The sequence below is a fragment of the Tupaia chinensis genome, unplaced genomic scaffold (assembly GCF_000334495.1).
Source record: "Tupaia chinensis unplaced genomic scaffold, TupChi_1.0 Scaffold000333_1, whole genome shotgun sequence".
In the NCBI taxonomy this organism is placed as follows: domain Eukaryota; kingdom Metazoa; phylum Chordata; class Mammalia; order Scandentia; family Tupaiidae; genus Tupaia; species Tupaia belangeri.
In genome coordinates, this window is record NW_006159827.1 from 1,593,507 (window position 1) to 1,615,796 (window position 22,290).

General features: G+C 52.6%; 2 protein-coding genes across 5 annotated transcripts in view; one reads left to right on the top strand and one right to left on the bottom strand.

Moving 5' to 3' along the window:
- CAMK1 (calcium/calmodulin dependent protein kinase I) overlaps positions 1–14,553 on the top strand; it is a 16,335-nt gene extending 1,782 nt beyond the window's left edge. Inside the window, exons 1-12 of one of the 2 annotated variants that reach the window (XM_006152017.3) lie at positions 2,273–2,332; positions 2,954–3,068; positions 5,884–6,015; positions 7,440–7,514; positions 7,600–7,738; positions 9,645–9,771; positions 9,866–9,941; positions 10,756–10,868; positions 11,376–11,454; positions 11,550–11,637; positions 14,068–14,185; positions 14,273–14,553. In XM_006152017.3, the coding sequence (XP_006152079.1) occupies positions 2,986–3,068; positions 5,884–6,015; positions 7,440–7,514; positions 7,600–7,738; positions 9,645–9,771; positions 9,866–9,941; positions 10,756–10,868; positions 11,376–11,454; positions 11,550–11,637; positions 14,068–14,185; positions 14,273–14,355 (1,113 nt within the window). In that variant the 5' untranslated portion in view covers positions 2,273–2,332; positions 2,954–2,985 and the 3' untranslated portion in view covers positions 14,356–14,553. Of the gene's footprint in view, positions 1–2,272; positions 2,333–2,953; positions 3,069–5,883; positions 6,016–7,439; positions 7,515–7,599; positions 7,739–9,644; positions 9,772–9,865; positions 9,942–10,755; positions 10,869–11,375; positions 11,455–11,549; positions 11,638–14,067; positions 14,186–14,272 lie in introns of those variants that run through there. The other variant, XM_006152018.3, reaches the window with a different exon arrangement.
- On the bottom strand, positions 14,553–21,917 carry OGG1 (8-oxoguanine DNA glycosylase). Of its 3 annotated transcripts, none has more exons than XM_014589135.2 (8): positions 21,839–21,917; positions 21,431–21,538; positions 20,697–20,944; positions 19,741–19,920; positions 16,705–16,886; positions 15,225–15,375; positions 15,037–15,086; positions 14,660–14,800 (listed from the first exon to the last, which is right to left on the bottom strand). In XM_014589135.2, exons 2-8 carry the CDS (start codon positions 21,535–21,537, stop codon positions 14,711–14,713), a joined length of 1,008 nt encoding a protein of 335 aa, XP_014444621.1. In that variant the 5' UTR covers position 21,538; positions 21,839–21,917; the 3' UTR covers positions 14,660–14,710. The 3 variants fall into 3 exon arrangements, with proteins under 3 accessions (XP_006152077.2, XP_014444621.1, XP_014444620.1); XM_014589134.2 differs by having other exon boundaries at positions 21,431–21,542; XM_006152015.3 differs by lacking the exon at positions 21,839–21,917 and having other exon boundaries at positions 14,553–14,800; positions 21,431–21,655.
- Positions 21,918–22,290: the final 373 nt, after the last annotated feature.

Here is a 22,290-nt window from a genome sequence, read left to right on the forward strand (position 1 = left end):
GCCCGCCCGAGCTGGGGGCTCGGAGGAGGGGCGGCGAGAGCCCCCGGCCACTGGTGTCCTCCCCCAAGGATGGGAGGGGGTGCCCGCGCGGGCTGGACCTGGATGTACAGGGCTGGGCCTTTCTCCCCCTCCTCTGCCCCAGGTCCGGCAGGTGCCAGGCAGGCCCATGGGAAACTGAGTGGGTGACAGAGGAGGTGGGGAGGGGGTCCGTGTGTGCGCATTCGGTGGGGCCTGAGTGTGGAAGGGCGTGGACGTTGGGAAGTACGATTTGGGGGCTGAGTTGGGGTATTCTGTCGGCACTGGCATGCTGACCAGATGTGGGCTTGCAGCGCCGTGTGTGAGGGTGTCCTATGGGCTATGGGCGTGGGTGTCTGGGAGTCAGGGTTTTGTTGCACTTGGGTGTCCAGATGTGTGTGTGCTGGTGTCTAGCTCGGACTGTAGTAAGTCGGAGTTGGGGGTGTACATCTGTATCCTGAGGATGCTTGGAGTGAGCTGTGTAAGGAGACAGGTGCTTCCAGGTTGTGGGGAGGAGGATCCGGAGGGTGCAGGGTATGAGCGGATTTGGGACGTGCAGTATACAGGGCGTGCATGTGTGCCATTCGGTCCAGGTGTGTGTGCATGCGTTTGTGAGTGTAAAGGAATATAGGTGAAGAATGTTTGGACAGGCAGGTGTTCAGGTGTAAGGGTGTCTGGGGTGTGTGCATAGACATATGTGTTGTTTGGCTGGACATGTATGGTCAGGAGTCATGGCTGGTCAGGTATCATGGCTAATCATGTGTGGTCAGGAGTCATGGCTGGTCAGGTATCATGGCTAATCATGTGTGGTCAGGAGTCATGGCTGGTCATGTGTGGTCAAGCATCAATGGCTTGTAGCGTGTGGTCAGGCGTCATGGTTCGTTATGTGTGGTCAGGCGTCAATGACTGGTTGTGTGTGATCAGGTGTCATGGTTGGCTGTGTGTGGTCAGGCGTCATGACTACTTGTGTGTGGTCAGGCATCATGGCTATGTGTGTGTGGCCAGGTGTCATGGCCACTCATGTGTGGTCGGGCATCATGGCTGGTCGTGTATAATCAGGTGTCATGGCTGGTTGTGTATGACCAGGTGACATAGCTAATTATGCATGATCACATGTAATGGCTACTCGTGTGTGGTCAGGTGTCATGACTAGTCATGTGTGGTCAGGTGTCATGGCTGGTCGTGTGTGGTCAGAAGTCATGGTTACTCATGTGTGGTCAGGTGTCATGGCTAGTTGTGTATAATCAGGTGTCATGGCTAGTCATGTATGGTGGGGCGACATGGCTAGTCGTGTATAATCAGGTGTGATGGCTAGTCATGTATGGGCGGGCAACATGGCTAGTCATGCATGATCAGGTGTCACGGCGAGTCCCTGTGGTCAGGTGTCATGGTGTCTGGATACAAGGTGTGCCGGACCTAGGAGGCAGCCGTGTGGGTTGAGGGTGTGGGTGGGGCTTGGTGTGGGATGCCGGGTGCAGGGATGTGTGTGGGACTGAGGGTCATATTTGCCAGGTCACCAGGTTTAAGACTCTGCCTCCAGAGCTTACCATCAAGTCTCCTCTCCTGCCCCGGGATGGGTGCCCAGGACCCCTTGGGAACAGGCCCCATCCAAGGAGTAGAATCTCACCCCAGGGGCTCTAGGAAGAGCCCCTTTCCTTCATCCTCCACAGAGGGGACAGAGGCAGTGCCCTTGCCTAGGTCACACAGCGTGCTGGGCTCGGCTTCGGCTGCCCCTCTGTGGGCCTGTGACAGGGGCGCGAGGTCCCCAGTCTGCTTTTTTTTTTTTTTGGAGAGGTTTTTGCTATAGGGCACGTGCTCGCCAGACAGACAAAGACAGAGGGCAGAGACAGAAAGACAGAGACAGAGGGCGAGAAATCACCCCCCAAGGGGGATGGCCACACCGCAGTCCCTTCTCCTCCATTCTTGGGATCTTGGGCACACACGCACACGCTCCTGGCGTGAGTTTAAGCCACTGGGTCCGGGACTCAAAACCACAGTTGACTATGTGGGAGTCCAGTGACATAGCCATAGCCATTATGCCAACTGCTGGTCCCAAGAGGTCCCCAGTCTTAACGGGCCCCAGTCTGACTTCATATTGGAAGGACCATCTGAGGGCTTCTCTTCCATGGCCCTTGCCCTCAGCAAGTTTAGCCAGGGCCCCAGCAGGTGTCATGTGGGCAACCGTGGGCCTAGCCCCTACTCCTCATCTCCAACCTCAGTCTCCCCTTTCTCCATCTGCTAAATGGGCAGAGAACTCCTAGCCTCTCCTGCTGGAGGAGACAGAAGCCTCAGTGGAGAAAGCCCCAGCTGGATCAGGGTAAGATGGGGCCAGGAGGGGACAGATTGGGTAGGACCATTTCTCAGGCTGCCAGGACCCAGATGGGGACTCAGGAAGGAGAGGCCTGGGGAGCCCCAGCTGTGGCTGCTGTTGCTGTGGTAACAGTGCAGAGGAGCTATTTAAAAACGTGGCTGAGATATTGCTGGAAGCCCAGGCTGCCGGAAACCTGATTTCCGAGAGGCCAGGGTGGGGAGAAGGAGGAGGGAGAGGAGACACCCCAGCAGTTCCCAGAGTGGGGCTAGGACATGCTGGCTCTAGGGACAAGGAGATCCTCTGGGGCCCTGTGCTCTGGAGTTTTATCTGTTGTCCTCTCAGCTGTCAGGTGTTTGGATTTGGAGAGGGGGACACTGGGAAGGGAGCCTGAATGAATGAATGAATGAACGACTCTGTTGAATAAATCATTTTGCTGCCGCCATGGAAGATGTCTCTGTAGGCGTAAGAATGTACTGAATGGATGTTGAATGAACGGATGACTGGTGAGTGAATGAACAGATGTTGAGTGGTTTTGTCAATGAACGAGTAACTGCAGGGTGAACGACTGAGTGGGCTGGACCGAAGGCTGGGTCCCGCTGAGCGTCCTCCCTCCATTCCTCTTTCCAGGAGCCCTGGCTGTGGCCAGGGGGCATTGGGCCATGCCGGGGGCAGTGGAAGGCCCCAGCTGGAAGCAGGCGGAGGACATTAGGGACATTTACGACTTCCGAGATGTTCTGGGCACGTGAGTCTCGGGATCACGACGTCTGAGCTGGGGGTGCGGTCAGGATGCTCCTCACTCCTGGACCTGGGTGGCTGGGCAAGGCTGAGAGGGTGGTGCCTCCTCTGGTCAGTTGGTCAATGCTTCCTGTTTCCTACAGCGTGGGCCCTGTGGTGGCTTTGCATGGCCCAGACTGGCCCCAACTTCTGCCATGCATCTAACAGCGGGTGGGACAGGGGGCTGTTCCTGCCAGGCTCCTGGTTCCTGAGGAAGAAAGGGAAGAGGGAGAGGGAAGGGGCTGGTTTAGGTTGGGGAACTGAGGCAGGGCGTGGCGCTGTTCTTGGCACTCACAAAGTAACTCCGAGCTGGTCTCTGCCCCTCAAGTTGATCCCAGACACGTGAGGGAGACAGACCCACAGAAGATGACCACAGAGTGTGTGCTGTGCCCCCCTCCCCCCAACACACACCTTAAGGTCAGGAATGAGGGCTTTGCAGAGCTCAGTGGCTCCTGCTTGGAGAGGACTGTGGAGGACACATCAGAGCTGGGAACAGAGGGTGGAGAGGCATGCACTTCTCAGTGCATACTTCTTTGACTTATGACATTCTCCCAGGGAAAATAAACAGATGTGGAAAGAATACTCTAGTAAATTCTCCTTAATTAGTGAACTTTAGTGTAAAGCAGTTTATCTGTTCCATTCCAAGAGCCTGATTTGTTTCTTTTCCTTTTAAAAAATTATTGTTATTATTATTAAACTTTATTTCTCTAAATTTGACCAAAGAGGGACAGAATGAGAGAGGGAGGGGAAGTGAGAAAGTAAGCCTCCTGGTCCGGGACTTGAACCACGGTCGGCCATGTGGGAATCCAGTGCCCCCAACCACCATGCCACCTGCTGGCCCCATTCTTTTTTAATTTGCTAGAGGACACATGTGTTCACCTGCCGACACAAAGAGACAGAGAAAGAAAGAGAGAAAGCACCCTCGTTTCTCCCAGCTGCGTGGGCCGGGATTTGAACCATACAGTCAGCCATGTGGGAACCAGCTGCTTTAACCACCAAAGCTTGGTCAGACCCTCTAAGAGACTGTTCTGAAGCACTCCTGCTTCTTTTGACTTTAAAGAATGATTACTTTTATTTATCATTATTTTTAAACTTTATTTATCATTATTTTTACAGGCCATGCATGCTCACCAGAGAGAGACGGAGAGGGAAAGTGAGAAAGCAAGTTGCCAGGTCCAGGATTTAAATCGCTATTAGCCACGTGGGAGTCCAGTGCTTTAACCACCACGCCACCTGCTGGCCCTAGCACTGCTTCTTAAACTTTAGGGAGCATATAGACCATCTGAAGATCTTGTTAAAATGCACATTTTTACTTAGTAAGCCAGGTTGGGCCTGAGTATCTGTCTTTCTTTTTTTAATTAAGTTTATTAAATTTGGGGGCCCGATAGGTGGTGTGGTGGTTAGGGCACTGGACTCCCAAATGGCTGACTGCGGTTTGGGTCCCAGACTTGGCAACTCACTTTCTCATTTTTTCTCTCTTTCTGTCTTGCTCTGGTCAAATTAAAAATAATAGTAGTAATAATAATAATGATAAATAAAATTAAATAAGTAATTATTTAAAATTTTTTTTCCCCAGAGGATGCATGCACTTGCCAGGGGACAGAGATGAGAGAGAGAGAGAGGGAGAGAGAAAGTGAGAAAGCAGCCCCCAGAAATAGTCATGGCACAATCACTTTGGGATTTTGGGCACACACATGTGTAGAAATAATATTCTAGTAAAGTCTCCTTAAATTAGTGTTTCTGAAACCATCGAGTCTGGGACTTGAACTGTTCAGTTGACCATTTGGTATCCGCCCACGTTAACCACCATGCCATGGGCTGGCCCCTGAAAGTCTGCATTTCTAAGTTCATAGGTGATGCTGATGATTCTTCAAAGTCTTAAAGGCGTGAAATTAGCCATGACTTAAATTGACTTGGGGAGAAAACAGAATGAATTGACTGAGCATATAATAAATAGTTTATGTGATGGCTTCAGGCATGGCTGGATCCAGGGCCTTTATAATATTAGGATATTATCTTTGGCCAATTCTCAGACTTGATTTCCTTTGTGTTGACTTTACTCTTTTTAAAAAAAAATTATTTCCTTTATTTTATTTATCACTATAGTTATTTTCAATTTGATCAGAGCAATACAGAGAGAGGGAGAGAGAGAAAGAGAAAAACCAAGGCACCAGGTCTGGGATTCACACTGTGGTTAGCCCTGTGGGAGTCCAGCACCCCTAACCACCATGCCACTGGCAGGCCCCGCTTTTTTTTTTTTTTTTTTTAAGAGATTTTTGCTATAGGGTGTATGTGTTCACAGGAGACACAGAGAGAATCAGAGAGAAATCACCCCCAGGGGGTATAGCCATGCCGCAATCCTTTCTTCTCCACACACACGCTCTCAGCAAGAGTTTTAAGCCGCGGGTCTGGGACTTGAACCACGGTCAACTACGTGGGAGTCCAGCGACATAACCATTACACCACCTGCTGGTCCTTGGCTTCACTCTTAAATGATATCAAAGATGTCTGGCATTAGCTCCGGGCTTACATTCCACCAGCTTACTAGGAAAGTGCATGAGTCTCAAGGAGCCAGTAACCTGGCTTGTATCACATGACCAACTACTGTAGCCAGGAGATAGACCACTCTGACCGGCCAGGCCTGAGTCACGTGAGCACCTCTGTCGCCAGGGGTAGGCTCCTTGCACCTCCTGGGTCCAGAGGTAGTCGGGGATGGAGGGAAGAGCAGAGAGAAGCTGCGATTTCCACTCCTCACCTGGCGAATGAATCTCCTCTCCCCACAGGGGGGCCTTCTCAGAGGTGATCCTGGCCGAAGACAAGAGGACTCAGAAGCTAGTGGCCATCAAATGCATCGCCAAGAAGGCCCTGGAGGGCAAGGAGGGCAGCATGGAGAACGAGATCGCCGTCCTGCACAAGTGCGTGGCCACCACCTGTCCCGCCCAGGATGACCTGCCGCCATCATTCCCCTACTCCCTCCCTTGCTTTGGGCAAATTATGTAAGCCCTCTGGGCCTCGCAGCGCTCCTTTATAAAATGGAGGCAATAACTCCACTCGGCAGGGCCGCAGGGGCACTAGGGGAGCTTCATTCCAAGTGCCTGGCATGATAGTTACCCTGACACACGTGATCGAGATGCCCGGGCTCACTCAGTGGTTTAATCTGCTCAGTCAGGTCTAAAGGTCAACCCTTGACTGGGGCTTGAACCCACATATCTCAGCTGATGTTATCTCTGGATGTACCTCCAATTCCCCCCACGTATTACAGCCGCTCAGCAAGGCTGCCTGTTTGCTGACTTCCTGACTACATCGACAACCAGCTGGTCTGAGTTGCTCACGGCCATGGGAAGCCGCCTGGCCTCCCTAGTTTAGAAAAGCTTATTCTGAGCTTCCCTACCATCCTGGGCTGGGAAGAAATGACCATTTCAGGGACCAGCAGATGGCGTAATGGTCATGTCGCTGGGCTCCCACGACATAGTAGTTGACCACAGTCCAAGTCTCAGATCTGGCAACTTAAACTCATGATTTAAACACGCTTGTGTGTGCGTGCGTGCCCAAGATCCCGAGAGGAGAATGGAGGAGAAGGGATTGTGGCATGGCCATCCCCCCTGACGGGGGATTTCTCGCTTTCTGTCTGTCTCTCTGGCAAGTGCACACATTCCATAGCAAAAATCCCTCTTAAAAAAACAAAAACAAAAACAAAAAAAGAATGATCATTCCACTATTGGAGGGGGTGCTCACTTCCACTCTCTGAGCCCAGAGAGGGCAAGGGGTCTACCCAGAATCACACAGGAAGTTTGTGCAGAACTGCGTTTTCCTCATCAAGGTCAGTTACCACGAGGGCTCCATTCATGGAGCATCTGCTGTGCACCAGGCACTGGGATAGCCACCTGATCTGCACCGTCTTAGATGCTCCCCACTCCACCTCTGGCTTTGCTTTCCGGACAGGAAACCGAGGTTCAGAGAGGTGATGTCTAGCTCTCCAAGTTCTGGGCAAATACCATGCACCAGGTCCTGGAGCAGCAGGACATCTCTGCACACATGGGGCTGTTTGGGTGCAGAGGTTGACAAACGGGCCGTGCGGAGAGTGTATGGAAGCCCTGTGTCTGGCGGTGCCACCAGGTGACAAGCTCACCCAGACACCGCAGGGCTGAGGCAGGATGCAGACGCGGGTCTACCCCGTCCAAGTGCACGTTGAGCTGTTTTCTCTTCTTCCGAGGAACGAGAGTCCATGGTGGTCAGCTTTTCCCTTGGAGACTCAGATCCCTGGCCTGCCTAGATGTGCAGGCTGTGGGGAGGTGGCTGAGCTGACCTTACCCTGGAGCCACCTCATGTCCCCTTGCAGGATCAAGCACCCCAACATCGTAGCCCTGGATGACATCTATGAGAGTGGGGGCCACCTCTACCTCGTCATGCAGCTGTGAGTGGTCCCGCCTCTGCCCCGCCCATGCACCCCTCCCTGCCACCTCCCCACTCTGGGCCAGAGTGTCCTCTCTCCCTGGCAGGGTGTCTGGTGGGGAGCTGTTCGACCGCATCGTGGAAAAAGGCTTCTACACGGAGCGGGATGCCAGCCGCCTCATCTTCCAGGTGCTGGATGCCGTCAAGTACCTGCACGACCTGGGCATTGTGCACCGGGACCTCAAGGTGAGGCTGGACGGGTGCGCTGAGCTGGGGCACCCAGGGGTGGGGTCTTCGTAAACCTCTCACTGTCTGACTTCGGGCAACTTTCAACCCCTCTCTGAGCTTTGGCTTCTCACCTGCAAAAAGGGACCTCGTAGGCACTAGCAGGTGGCGTGGTGGTTAAGGGGTTGAATTTCCACATATTAGACTGTGATTTGAGTCCCGGACCCAGTAGCTTAAAAATTGGAACAGAAAAATAAATATTTTAAATGGACTTTGTGGGACCAGCAGCTAGTGTAATTATGGAGCTGGACTTCCACATGGTCAACCGTGGTTCGAGTCCTGGACCCAGCAGCTTAAAACTCCCACCATGAGTGCCTCAAAACTCAAACATGTGCCTCAACTCCTGAGATGAGAATGGAGAAGGGACTGTGCATGACCATTCCCCTGGGGGGTGATTTCTTGCTTTCTGTTTCTCCAGTGAGCACACGCCCTATAGCAAATATCTCTCTTAAAAAAGGCTGCTGTAACCCCTAAGCTGCCTCATCCCATCCCAGTTCATATCTTCAAAGGGACACAAAAGTGGATTGTGCTCTTACTTTACCCAATAATACGTCACGTCATAAAAATTCTGTTTGCACTTGTAGAAAACTTGGCTGGGACAGTAAAGCTTAAAGAGAGCCAGAGAGGTCAGCAGGTGGTGTGGTAAAGGCACTGGACTTCCACCTGGCTGACTATGGTTCAAGTCCCGGGCCTGGTGGCTTAAAAATCACACCAGGCACGTGTGTGCGTGAGTGTCCAAACTCCGGAGAGGGGAATGGAGGAGAAGGGATTTCAGTGTGGCCGTTTTTTCTGGGGGTGATTTTTTTACATTTCCTCTCTGGTGAGCGCCCCCTATGACAAAACCCTAAAAAGAAAAAAAAAAAAACCACTGAACTCCTACTCCTCAGAGCTAACGATAGGGTTCCCGTTTTTGTAGCCCATCTCATTCTGAGCCAAGAGCAGAGTGCTGGGGTGAGAGCTGGGTTTGGATTCAGGCCCTGCTACTCTCTGACTTTGGGAAAGTTACTTTGCCTTCGCTTGGCATCAGTTTCCTCACCTGTAAGTGGGATGATTTGGATTGGCCTGGCAGGGATGTGCTAAGGATGAAATTAAACCAGGGCCGTGGGACCAGCAGTTGGTTTAATGGCTATGTCACTGGACTCCCATATGGTCGACCAGGGTTCGAGATCTGGACCTGGTGGCTTACATTCACGCAGGGCGCATGTGTGTGTGTGCCCAAGATCCCGAGAGGAGAACGGAAGAGGAATTGCGACGTGGCCATTCCCCTGGGGGGGCAGTGATTTCTCGCTGTCTGTCTCTTTCTGGCCAGCGCACAACCTATGGCAAAAACCTCTCAAAAACACACACACACACACAAACAAAACCAGGGCCTGGCACACAATAGGTGCTCAAAAAGAATTTCTTCAGGGTTTTTTAATGCACATTTGAAGTTTCTAGAACATTCCCTTTCACATCCCTAGGCACTTGTCCTTTCTGGACTTTGAGGGGAGGGGACGGATTTTGCTATAGGGCGTGTGTGCTTGCTGGAGAGACAGAAAGTGATAGATCACCCCTCAGGAGGGATGATCACACCGTAATCCCTTCTCCATTCCCCTGGGGATTTTGAGCACACAAGCACACCATGGGTTTATAAGCCACCAGGTCTGGGACTTGAACCACAGTCAGCCATGTGGGAGTCCAGCGACATAACCACTCTATCACCGACTAGCCCTTTGAGACCTTCCTTGAGTTCCCTACCCCTCCAACCAAGAGGACAGCCATGAAGACAGAGGCTTTGGGGACCCAGTTTCTCAGGGCGCTTGAGGAAGCACGAGGTCCCGCAGCCGCTGGCCATCTCTGACTGCCCCTCTGCCTCCTGCCCCCCAAGCCCGAGAACCTGCTCTACTACAGCCTGGACGAGGACTCCAAGATCATGATCTCCGACTTCGGCCTGTCCAAGATGGAGGACCCAGGCAGCGTGCTCTCCACCGCCTGCGGGACCCCAGGATACGTGGGTGCGGAGGGCCCTGGGCTGGGGCTGCAGGTCGGGGAGGAGCCAGGAGCCGCGGGGCCAAGATCTGTCTCCACCGTGTCCCCTTCCGTCCACAGCCCCTGAGGTCCTGGCCCAGAAGCCCTACAGCAAGGCTGTGGATTGTTGGTCCATCGGGGTCATCGCCTACATCCTGTACGTGGGGGCTTGGCCAGGGTGGGGTGTGGCTCCAGTTGTCCCCACCCTGCTTCCCTCTCCTCCTCGCTATCCCGTTAGTCCTGCCGATTAATTACTAGTATTACTTCACTCAGCAGATACTATAGTTCAGGCACAGAGCTAGGCATTTAGCGGAGAACAGGCCAAAGTGGCTGCCCTCAGGCAGCAGTATTCTAGTTGGGAAGGCAGTCGACAAGTAAATCTAAACTATTGTCAGGGCTAAGGAGAATCAGTGGGGATGGAAGCCAGTTCAGATAAGGGCTCTCTGTGGAGAAGCTATTTGAGTGGTCTTTTTTTTTTTTTTTTAATTTTTAAAATTTATTTCTTCCGAGAGACAGAGAGAGAAACCCCCAACAGGATTTTGACACTGCAATCCACACCCCAGCTTTCAGCCAGCCCTGGTTCAAGGGCAAATGGATGCCCAGCATATTCAGGGCCAGGGAGGTCCCCAGATGTGAACCAGGAACCTTCCCGGCTGGAAGTGCCTTGCAGACTGCTGTTCAAGCCCCAAGCGGTATCTTAAGTGAAATGAGGGAACCAGCCATTTGAGGTGGCACAGGATGGTTTAGTCAGAGAACGGCGAGTGCAAAGACCCTGAACAGGACAAGGTGGTGAGATGGTCAAGGAAGAGATGGTCAAGGGTAGCTGGACAGGAGTGAGCAAGGCAGGGAGATTTTAGAGGGGACCTCCCTCCCACAGGCCCTACCTGACCCCTGGGACTGCCCCAGGACATCATCCGGGAGCCAGTGGGTGCACCGAGAATGGAAATAAGGCTGAGTCTCTCCCTGCCCAGGCTCTGCGGTTACCCCCCCTTCTATGACGAGAATGATGCCAAGCTCTTTGAACAGATTTTGAAGGCCGAGTACGAGTTTGACTCTCCTTACTGGGACGACATCTCTGAGTCTGGTATTTCGGGCTTTCCCTTCTTCTCCTGGGCCTTGCTTTGGGGGTGTCTCCCCTGCCTCCCCAGACTAATATCTGTCTTCAAGAGCACACAGCCCACCCGGGTGCTCTCCTCTGCTTGGTCCCCAGCCTGAGAAACTTGTAGGCATTCATTCATCGTCTTTAAACATGGCATTTTTGAAAATAACCTTCCCCTGCTGACTTGCGAATGGCTAACCACCACCAGAAACATTCCCATCCCCGCCTCTGTGCCCTCTGCTATGCAAACCAGCGGGACCATTCTCAGTTGTTCACACATCCGTGTGAACACGCTGAGTGGATTCTTCTCTCAGAGTTTTTCTTGAGAGGAGGAATGAGCTGGAAGGCTTGGGTGAGGGAGGGTGGAGGGGTGCAGGGCTAGTTCTGGCCTGTCTTGCTGTGACCCCAGGTCAGGCCTGAGGGAAAGGGTACTGTCTCGGGTGGTGTCCACAGGCACTGCCATGCTGTCTTCGCTTTTGTCTTGGGGTTCAGCCAAAGATTTCATCCGGCATTTGATGGAGAAGGATCCAGAGAAGAGGTTCACCTGTGAGCAGGCCTTGCAGCACCCATGGTGAGGAGCTCCCACAGCTGTGGGCCCGGGTGGGCTCTGGGCTGCCCAGGCCTGCCTCTGCCCTCATGGGCAACTCTCCACATACCCCACCCCAGGATTGCAGGAGATACGGCTCTAGATAAGAATATCCACCAGTCAGTGAGCGAGCAGATCAAGAAGAACTTTGCCAAGAGCAAGTGGAAGGTGAGCCCATGTCCCTACCCTGGGTTCTGGCCCTCCCAGGACCCCTCCCCACCCTCAACCCTCAGCTTGCACAGCACCTGGCAGCAACTCAGGCACGCAGTGACTGCTTGGGGGTGCTTGCCGAGGGACTGCATTCGTCCATTCATTTAACACTTACTCTCTTCTGAAGGAGAGGGTCCCCGCTTTAGAGGGAAAAGTCTGTAATTCCTTTTTTAAAATTTTTAAAGAGAGGTTTTTGCCATAGGGTACTTGTGCTTGCTAGAGAGACAGAAAGAGAGAACGCAAGAAATCACCCCTACTCCCAGGAGGAATGGCCACACTGCAGTCCCTTCTCCTCCATTCTCCTCTTGGGATCTTGGGCATGTACACACAAGCACTTGGCTTGAGTTTTAAGCTGCCAAGTTCAGGACTTGCACTGTGGCCGACTACATGGGAGTCCAGCAATGTGACCATTATGCTGTCTGCTAATCCCAACAGAACAGTCTGTAACTCTAAAGGAGGCGTCTGAGCTAGCCTATGGGGCTCGGAAAGGTTATAAAAGTGGTTTGATCTGCTAGGCCTATCAGCTGAGCAGGAATTTACTAGCCTGGCACAGCAGAAGGTCGTCTGAGGGGAGGAAATGGGTGTGCCAAGAGCCAGGGGCAAGACAGTGCAGCCACTCAGGAAGTGCAGAGCTCTGCGGGGCTGGGCTGCAGGGACTGAGGGGACTGAGAGGCAGGAGCCAGGCTGGAGAAGCCACTTAGCGACTAGAACACTCAGGGACTCAAATGCCACAGTGGAGCACAGATTTGATCTTTTTTTTTTTTTTCTTTTTAAAGAGATTTTTGCTATAGGGCACGTACACTCGCTGGAGAGACAGCAAGTGAGAAATCACCCCATAGGAGATGGACGCGTCACAATCCCTTCTCCTCCATTCTCTTTTCGGCACTTTGGGCACACATGCACACGTGCCTGGCATGAGTTTTTGTAAGCCCCTGTGTCCAGGGCTCTAACCACAGTCAATTACAGGGGAGTCCAGCAACACAACCATTATATCACCTGCTAGTCCTGGGACTTGATCTTGAGGGCCCTAGGGAGACTCAGAGAGTGTAAAGCAGGAACTTGCCCTTTAGAAAGGACTCTTAGGACACAGTTCTCTTTAGCATAGAAAATACGTCATGACTTTTTCGACAACCCAATATTTGCCAGAGGGCACATGTGGTTGCCAGAGAGAGAGACAGAGATAGAGAAGGAGGGAGGGAGGGAGGAAGGGAACAAGCACCCCCAAGGGGCATGATCACACTGCAATCTCTTCTCCACTTCTTGTTGGGATTTGGGGTGTACAAGCGTGTGCACCTGGTGTGTACTTCAGGTGCCAGAGCTGGGCCGGGAACCACACGGTTGGCCATGTTGGACCTGGCTGCCTTAACCTCCAGGTCACAGAGCTGGCCACACATTTGTTTCACATTGTACACTTGCGTGAGTTTTTTGAAAACCCTTGGTATATCTGTAAGTATATAATTTGACTCAATATAATTTAACAAAACCTTGTAGAAGTTTGGGGGTTTTAGGGAAACTAATAAATAGCACCTGATTGAAAATAACAGAACCATTGCAGGAATCCCACCCATGGGACCAGCAGGTGGCATAATGGTTACATCACTGGACTCTCACATGGCTGACGACGGTTCGGACCTGGCGGCTTAAAATTCACACCACGCGTGTGTGCATGCATGGCCAAAATCCCAAGACGAGAGGGATTGTGGCATGGCCATCCCCCCTGGCGGGTGATTTCTGACCTTGTCTGTCTCTGTCTCTCTGGTAAACACATAAACCCTATAGCAAACATCTCTTTAAAAAAAGTAAAAAGAGGGACCAGTAGTTGCCATAATGGCTATGTCACTGGACTCCCATGTAGTCGACTGCAGTTCGAGTCCCAGACCCAGTGGCTTAAATTCACACCAGATGCATGTGCATGTGTGCCCAAGATCCCCCCGAGGAGAAGGGATTGCGGTGTGGCCCTCCCCCCAGGGGGTGATTTCTTGCTTTCTGTCTCTCTGTCTCTGTCTTTCTGGCGAGTGCACGTGCCTATAGCAAAAACCTCTTCAAAAAAAAAAAAAAGAGGGAACCAGCAGTTAGCGTAATGGCTATGTCGCTGGGCTCCCACATAGTTGACTGCAGTTCGCATCCCAGACCCGGTGGCTTAAAACTCACGCAGGGCGCGTGTGCGTGCATGCCCAAAATCCCGAGGAGAATGGAGGAGAAGGGATTGCGGCATGACCATCCCCCATGGGGGGTGATTTCTCGCTTTCTGTCTCTATGTCTCTGTCTGTCTGGCAAGCGCACGCACCCTATAGTGAAAAATCTCTCCAAAAAAAAAAAAAGGATCCCACTACAGCCTGCAGCCCTGATCCCATGCGCTCTTGACACACTCTGCCTCTCTTCCTGCAGCAAGCCTTCAATGCCACGGCTGTGGTCCGGCACATGAGGAAGCTGCAGCTGGGCACCAGCCAAGACGGGCAGGGACAGACGGCGAGCCACGGGGAGCTGCTGACACCAACTGCTGGGGGTGAGCACTGAGGCTCAGGGAAGGGCGTGGGTGGCCCGGGATGTGCGGAGGGGCTCCCCTTTAGCCAGCTCTGTTCTGCCCATGCAGGGTCAGCGGCCGGCTGCTGTTGTCGAGACTGCTGCGTGGAGCCCGGCCCGGAACTGTCTGCCCCACTTCCCCCACAACTCTGAGGCCCTGGATCTGGGGTCAGGATCCCCTGCATGGGGAGGGTTGGAGGCAGCCTGTTCCCCTTCCTGGCCTGATCTGGGGAGTTCCCCTACCCCAGCCCTGCCTCGCCCCCTTCCCTACCACTCCTCACTGCATTTTCCATACAAATGTTTCTATTTTATTGTTCCTTCTTGTAATAAAGGGAAGAAGATAAAACCACAGACAGCTGTCTCCCCCAACAGCCCCCACCCCGTCTTGTGAAAACTGACTGCTTGAGCTGGGCTCTTGAGGGAGTTGTAGGGAGCCCCTCCATCACATGAGACAGGACGGAGATGGGGGGGGAGAAGTGGGGAAGGGAGGGGAAGGTATTTGGGGAACTTAGTGCTCCGGCCCCGTGGACCGCTTCCTGCGCTTTGTGGGTGGTTCCTGAGCACGGTGGGGTCGGTGCAGATCAGCACTGAACAGCACCTGCAGGTGGGGGTGGGAGCAGAGTCTGAGTGGAGGGAGGGGTACACTGGGTCAGCACTAGGGGGCTGGTGAGTGTGGGGAGGTAGAATATTCCGGCAGCGAGCCTGGGCTGTGCCATGGGAGAGTCCTCAGGGCACCTGGAGTGGTGGTGCAGTGGAAGGGCCCCTGGGGGTGAACAGGCCGACGAGTCCAAGGTGGTGGGGCTTGGGGAGGAGGGGAGGCCCAGATACACTCACCGCCTGGGCCCAGCCAGCATACGGTCCCCACAGGCTCCGGAAAAAGTCTCCTAAATCAGAAATGATGATTAACTGACCCCCCTGCTCCCCATCAACAGGGGTGTGGTTTTAGGGAGAGGTGACTAAGACACGGAGGCCTGGCCAGTACCCAGCTAGCCCACTGCCGGCCCCTGCATCCCACTCCTTACCCAGTTCCTTGTTGGCCTGGGGGCTCGGGCCCTTGGCCTGCGACATGGTGGGGTGCCAGCTATAGTCACGTTGGGCAATCTGCCACACGTGGACGTCCACGGGTACTGCCTGGGGCTTGTTTAGGGCCATCAGGCAGATGCAGTCGGCCACCTTGGACAGAGGCAGAGTAAGCCATTGAGGAGGGATGGGAGATCCTGGCATCCTGCTTCCGACCTCACAGCCAGCCTCCTCCAACCTGAGGTCACTGCTGTTCCAGGTCTCAGGAAACATGATGACCTACCCGTGACTTCCAATAGAGCTGGGACAAGAGCTGCTACTGAGCACACACCTCTGTGGGCCAAGACTTAACACTGGGCCTGAGACCTGAGAAAAACTGAGGGGCTGCTCAGGGCACGGTGCTTCAGGCGTTTAGATCCCACGTAGCTAGCCACGTGATCTGAGTCTTAGACCCAGTGGCTTGAGAAATACATTGGGCACACGGGTGTACGTGCCTAAAATCCTGAGAGGAGAGAGAGATGGAGGAGAAAGGATTATGGCATGACCACTCCTCATGGGGGGATGCTTTCTCAGTTTCCTTGTCTCTTGGGCTAGTGCATGATAAAAATGAAAAAACAAGGGGCCAGCAAGTGACATGGTGAGTAGGGCGCTGGACACTCCCACATGGCTGACCATGGTTTGAGTCCCAGACCTGGTGGCTTGCTTTCTCACTTTCCCTCTCTCTCTCTCTGGTCAAATTAAAATAAATGAATGAATAAATAAAATTAAATAAATAATAAATAAATAAATAACTCTTTTTAAAAAATTAAATTAAATAATTCTTTCTTAAAACAAAACAAGGGGGGAACCAGCAGTTAGCATAATGGCTAAGTCGCTGGACTTCCATGTAGTTGAACGCGGTTTGCGTCTCGGACCTGGTGGCTTAAAAACTCACACCGGGTGCGTGTACGTGTGTGCCCAAGATCCCGAGAGGAGAAGGGATTGCGGCATGACCATTCCCACTGGGGGGTGATTTCTCGCTTTCTGTCTCTATGTCTCTGTCTGGCGAGTGCACGTGCCCTATAGCGAAAACCTCTTCAAAAAAAAAAACCAACCAAACAAAAAACAAGGGGCCAGCAGTTGGCATAATGGCTTTGTCGCTAGACTCCCATGTAGTCAATTGTGGTTCAAGCCTCGGACCCGGTTGCTTAAACTCACACTGGGTGCGTGTGCGTGCATACCCAGGATTCTGAGAGGAGAATGGAGAAGAGATTGCGGCATGGCCATTCTCCCTGGGGGTGATTTCTCGCTTTCTGTCTGTCTCTTTCTGGCGAGCGCACGTGCTCTATAGCAAAAACCTCTCAAAAAAGAAAATCTGCTTTTATCTGTTCTCCTTCCTCTTTGCTTTGAGAAGGAGCTTCCCAGGTCTGCCTCATCATGTACTCTCCTCCTCAGAGTGGGAGGGGCAGCCCCTCCCTACCACTGCCCTCAGTGGGGCCTCACCTTGGTGCCCACCCCGGGGAGGGTGCAGAGGGCCTTGAGGGCCTCATCGTAGGGGGCCTCTTGCAGTTGCTGCAGCCAGGCCAGCCCACCTTGTTTCTCCAGGATGGCTCGGGCACTGCCACTCACGTAGCGGGCCCGGTACCCCAGGCCCAGCTTCCTGAGGTGACCCTCCACCTCCGGCCCTGTGGGGAGTAAGGAGAGCAGGAGTCAGGGATCCTCAAGTCCTTCCTGTCCTTGTGCTAGTGGTGAGCCCCCCACCCCATGTGAATGCTCTTCCTAAGTGGCCCTCTCCTTACCACACCACCTGCTAAGACAGCAGGAAGTTACGTGTGGAGAGGGACGGTCAAAGCCTGGGTTCTGCAAATGGCTCTGTGTTTTCTGAGCAAGTAATACACGCTGGGCACAGGGCCCACTCCAGTCTGGGGACTGAGAAGGATTAACGGCTCTGAGGGATCTCCCCCAGTAAGTTTCTTAACCTCACCAATGCGTGTTCTTACCTGTGATCTAAAAACGCAGTAACAGTGACAGCTTCTATTACTATGCATTGGTTATCACACATAGGCAGAGTGTTTTAGGTACATTATCATGCTTACTTTCCTTAAGGGCCTGGACAACAGTCCTGTTTTTCCCATTTTTAAAAAAAATTATTTTCGGGACCAGCAGTTAGTGTAATGGCTATGTCACTGGACTCCTACGTAGTCAACCGCAGTTCATGTCTCAGACCCGGTGGCTTAAACTCACACCGGGCGCGTGTGCGTGCATGCCCAAGATCCCGAGAAGAGAATGGAGAAGGGATTGCAGTGTGGCCATCCCCCCTGGCGGGGGGTGATTTCTCGCTTTCTGTCTGTCTGGCGAGCGCGCGCACTCTATAGCAAAAACCTCTTTAAAAAAAATTTTTTTTTCCCAAGAATTATTCCATTTGGGACCAGCAGTTAGCGTAATGGCTATGTCGCTGGACTCCCATGTAGTCGAATGTGGTTCGAGCCCCGGACACGGAGGCTTAAACTCACACAGGGCGTGTGTGCGTGCATGCCCAAGATCCCGAGAGGAGAATGGAGGAGAAGGGACTGCAGCGTGGCCATCTCCCCTGGGGGGTGATTTCTTGCTTCCTGTCTCTCTGTCTCTCTCTGTCTTTCTGGCGAGTGCACACGCCCTATGGCAAAAACCTCTCCAAAAAAAGAAAAAGAAATTATTCCATTTAACTTTATTTATTTACTTTAATTTGACCAGAGAGGGATAGAGAGAAGAGAGAGCGAGAGGGTGAGAAAGCAAGCTGCCAGGTCTGGGACTCGAACCACAGTCAACCATGTGGGCGGCCAGCACCCTTAACCATCACACCACCTGCCAGCCCTCTGTTTTTCTCATTTTCCATATGGAGAAAAAGAAGGCTTAGAAGAGGTTAAGTAACTTGCTCAAGAAAGCATGTGGAGGGGCTGGCAGGTGGCGTGGTGGTTAAGGACACTGTACTCCCACTTGGCCAATCATAGCTCAAGTCCTGGACCTGGCAGCTTGCTTTCTCACTTTCTCTCTCTCTTTTTCTCTGTCCCTCTTTGGTCCAATTAAAATAAATAAATAAATAATAAATAAAACTGAATATGATAACCCTCTAAAAAAAAAACAACTCACATGGAAATCCCATGGTGGAGATGGGATCTTGCATTCATACCAGAGATACCAACTGACTGTGCTCTCACTAAACCACCTGCATCATGATTACTTTATTCACCTCCAAGGCCCTCCTAGGGTTTTGTTATTTCCATTCTACAAACAAGTTAAGAGAAGCCCAGAGAGGTGAATGAACTCCTCGCAGTCTTATGACTACGAAGCCAGAAGCTAAGACTCAAGGCCAGGTTTCTAGCACTAAAAACAGTCCCTTTTCTTGAGGCAGGCTGTCTTCTTCCATGGAATCCCCATGCACTGCCTGAGCTTCGTGCTCAAATCTGACAACAGATATACTTGCCTCTGTGAAATATCTGCCTCTCAGGGCTGCTGTGAAGAACACATGTTCTCGGATGCAAAACTGTGGAGGTTCACTGCAGTGAGAGCAGTTAGAATTTTCGGCATACTTCCTGTGTGCCAAACACTGTGCTAAGTACAGTATGCGTATTTCTTTTTTTTTTCTTTTTGGAGAGATTTTTTGCTATAGAGTGCGTATGCTCACCAGAAAGACAGAGACAGAAAACAAGAAATCACCCCCTAGACAGGATGGCCACACCGCAATCCCTTCTCTTCTGTTCTCTTCTCGGGATCCTGGGCATGCTCAGCGTGAGTTTAAGCCAAGGGGTCTGGGACTCCAACCATGGTCGACTACAATGGGAGTCCAGCGACATAGCCATCATGCCATCTGCTGGTCCCAGTATACGTATTTCTTTACTCAACCTTCATGACAACTCTGATAAGAAGATGCTATTATTGGGGCCAGTAGACGGCATAATGGTTGCATTGCTGGACTCCCACATGGCTGACCATGGTTCGAGTCCCAGACCTGGCAGCTTGAAACTTGTGCCAGGAATGTGTGTACATGCCCAAAATCCCGAGAGGAGAATGGAGAAGGGCCATCCCCCCTTGGGAGGGGTGAATTCTCGTTTTCTGTCTTAGTCTCTCTGGTAAGTGTACACACCCTATGGTAAAAAAATCTCAATACAAAAAAAAAGAGAGAAGGTACTATTATTATGCCAGTTCGTAGATGAAACTAAAGCACAGAGATGCTAAATAATGTCCCAAGTGACGAGAGATGGGATTCATACTCAGGTATTCTGTCGCTGGAACACATGTCCTTACCCCCAAATCCTATAACTGTATACAGGTATCTTTCTCATTAGGCATGGAGCTCATTAGGCAGAAAACACAGACTAGTGAGGTGTTAACATTTCGGGGATGGACAGGGAGAATGAGTTCTAATGGGCTGATCAAGATGGTTCTGGGTGGAGGCAGTGTTTGGGAAAGTGGGAAGCTTCGCGATGGAAGACGGTGACCAGGGGAGAACTGAAGATCCCGAAAGGTCACGGAGAGCCTGGGGGCAGGGGACCCACTCACCAGCAAGGGCCTGCAGGCTGGGGAAGCCATAGTAGGTGACATCATCGAGCTGGATGAGCCGAGGTCCAAAGGCCTGGCATAGCCGCTCAACCATGCCAGTGATGCGAGCAATGTTGTTGTTGGAGGAACAGATGAAGGAGAAAAGGCATTCGACAGGGTCCAGTCGCAGCAGCCGCACCCCTGGGAACAGAAAGGCCGGGGATGGGAGAAGTACCTGCTGTTGGGAGAGGCCTCCTCCCAGTTTCTGATCAGAAGCAAGTCAACATGGCGCTGGGGGGAATCCCAGGAGGAGGAGGGACACATTGTAAGAGAAAGCACCCCCAGGCCTCTTGTGACTCATGGCACCTTGAGGGCCGCGATTTGTGTCCATTTTGTTCACTGCTGCATCCCCAGCCACACGTCAAATGTTCTGTCTGTATCTAGAGAATGAAGGAAGTCACCTGCCCCAGATCACACAGCCAAGATCGGGCTTGAGATCCTTGTCCCTTCACTATGGAGATCAGCAATATTAATTACTATGTGCCCAGGGGCCAGCAAATAGTGCAATGGCTACGTCGGTGGACTCCCATGTAGTCAACTGCGGTTTGAGTCCTGGATCCAGTGCCTTAAACTCATATGCCAGGCACGTGTGTGCGTGCCCCAAATCCCAAGTGGAGAATGGAGGAGAAGGGATTATGGCATGGCCAACTTCCCTGGGGGTGATTTCTTGCCTTCTGTCACTCTGGCGAGTGCACACACCCTACAGCAAAAACCTCTCCAAATACACACATACATACATACATTACTATGTGCCCAGCACTACTCTAAGCCCTTTGAATGGATTAGCTCCTTTAATCCTTGTAAAAGTCTATGAAGTAGATAAAATCTCTATTTTACAGATGTGGAAACTGAGACACAGGAAAGTAATTTAGTCAACATGCAAGAACCCTAACCCTTGCCCCATGCCCTGTACTCACCTTGGAATTTCTGAGCCACCTCTTGGAAGTGAGAGTCCGTGGAAGCCCAATGGTGATACAGCTGCACCAGGCTGACATCTAGCTGGAAGTACTTGCGAACGGCCTCCAGCTCATCTATCGTGGGCCTGCCCACCCAGCCCTCGTCCCCTCGGTACACAGTGCAGTAGAGCTGCTCCTCAGTCTGGGTCAGTGTCCACACTTGGTCTGCCAGGACACCACTCCAGTGTCCAGGGCTTTGTTCCCTCCACCTAAGCCCCCAGGGACACGACAGTCCGAGCACTCAGTTCTTTTCTGCACCCTCTTGGTCCTGCCTATCCTACAACCCCTCCCCTTAGAAAACTCACTAATTTCAAAGTAAAAGTACTCGATCCTCACGGGTGAGACTCACTACCTCTACTTTATAAAGGAGGTATCAGGCTTGGGGCTAGAAGGTGGTGTAGTGATTAAGACGCTGAACTACCACGTGGTTGACTACGGTTTGAATCCTGAGCTTGAAACTCGGGCCAGGTGTGTGCACTTGCGTTCCCAAAAACCCAGAGAGGAGAACGGAGATGGGATTGCGGTATGGCCATCCCTCTGGGGATGATTTCTCACTTTCTGTCTCTGTAGCAAGCCCATGCGCTCTAAAGCAAAAGCTCTCAGAAAAAAGGAAAAAAAAAAAAAAGAGGTAACAGGCTCAATCCCCCTGTTTCCTCTTTTGCATCCCAAGGTTTCTCCCAGGGTCAGTCACTCACCGGAAGGACTGTCCAGAAGCCAGAACTAGGTCCAGGCGCAGCTCAGAGCGTGGACACGGGATGGAGGCCCACAGAGCCGGGTTGGAAGATAAAGTACGATGCCCCATGCTACCTTGCAGAATAAAGCGGGATAACATTTCCACACCACTCTGTGCCCATAACGGCCCCGCCCACTCAGAAACAGCTCCACAGGCGCCCAAAGGCTCCGCCCACACAGAGGCCTCGCCCCCAGGACTATCTAGCTCTGGCCTCCTAAGTCTCGGTTTCCGGCCCCGCCCACTTATTTAATTCCTCCATCCCCTGCAGGTCCCGACCCCTATAGATAACCAGAGCCCCGCCTCATTCCCCTCTTCCTGCTCCAGTCAGGCCTTTCCTCTGGTGTAGGTCCCGCCCCTTCTCCTGTCGTACCTCCTCAACTCTCAGAGCCTCCCGACGCGTACGGCTGCCCCGGAGCTGCCAGAACTTTCGGAAGCTGGCCAGCGCATGTACTTCCGGCTTCTCTAGGAGCGGACCTCTCTATGGCCGGAAATAAGATTCAAGCACCGCCTATTCGACCCAGAGGTAGCCAATCCGAGGAGAAAGTGAGAGGCGCCAATGAGAAACCGGGCGTGGCGGCGCGTGGGCGGGCCTTTCCCAGGCTGCGAAGCGGTTGGCGGGTGTTGGGCTGTCTGCCTGCAAATTGGCACTTCCTCCCGGGACTGTGCACCCGGCCCGCTAGGGTGTCTTGTCTTGGCGCTCTGCGGGCCGGTTGCACAGCGCGCTGCGGCTCAGTTCTTCCGTCGGGGCTCCTCAGAGTCCTTCGACTTCTCAGGGTTTATCCGCCGTCGGAACCAAGGCGTTCCTCATCCTGTTCTAGGAGA

Coding starts and splice junctions, on each gene's coding strand:
- OGG1 (XM_006152015.3), bottom strand. CDS start 21,567: ATGTTATCCCGCTTTATTCTGCAAGGTAGCATGGGGCATCGTACTTTA. Junction 16,887..19,740: donor CAGCCTGCAGGCCCTTGCTG/GTGAGTGGGTCC, acceptor TACTCCCCACAG/GGCCGGAGGTGGAGGGTCAC. Junction 15,087..15,224: donor CCAGGCCAACAAGGAACTGG/GTAAGGAGTGGG, acceptor TTTCTGATTTAG/GAGACTTTTTCCGGAGCCTG.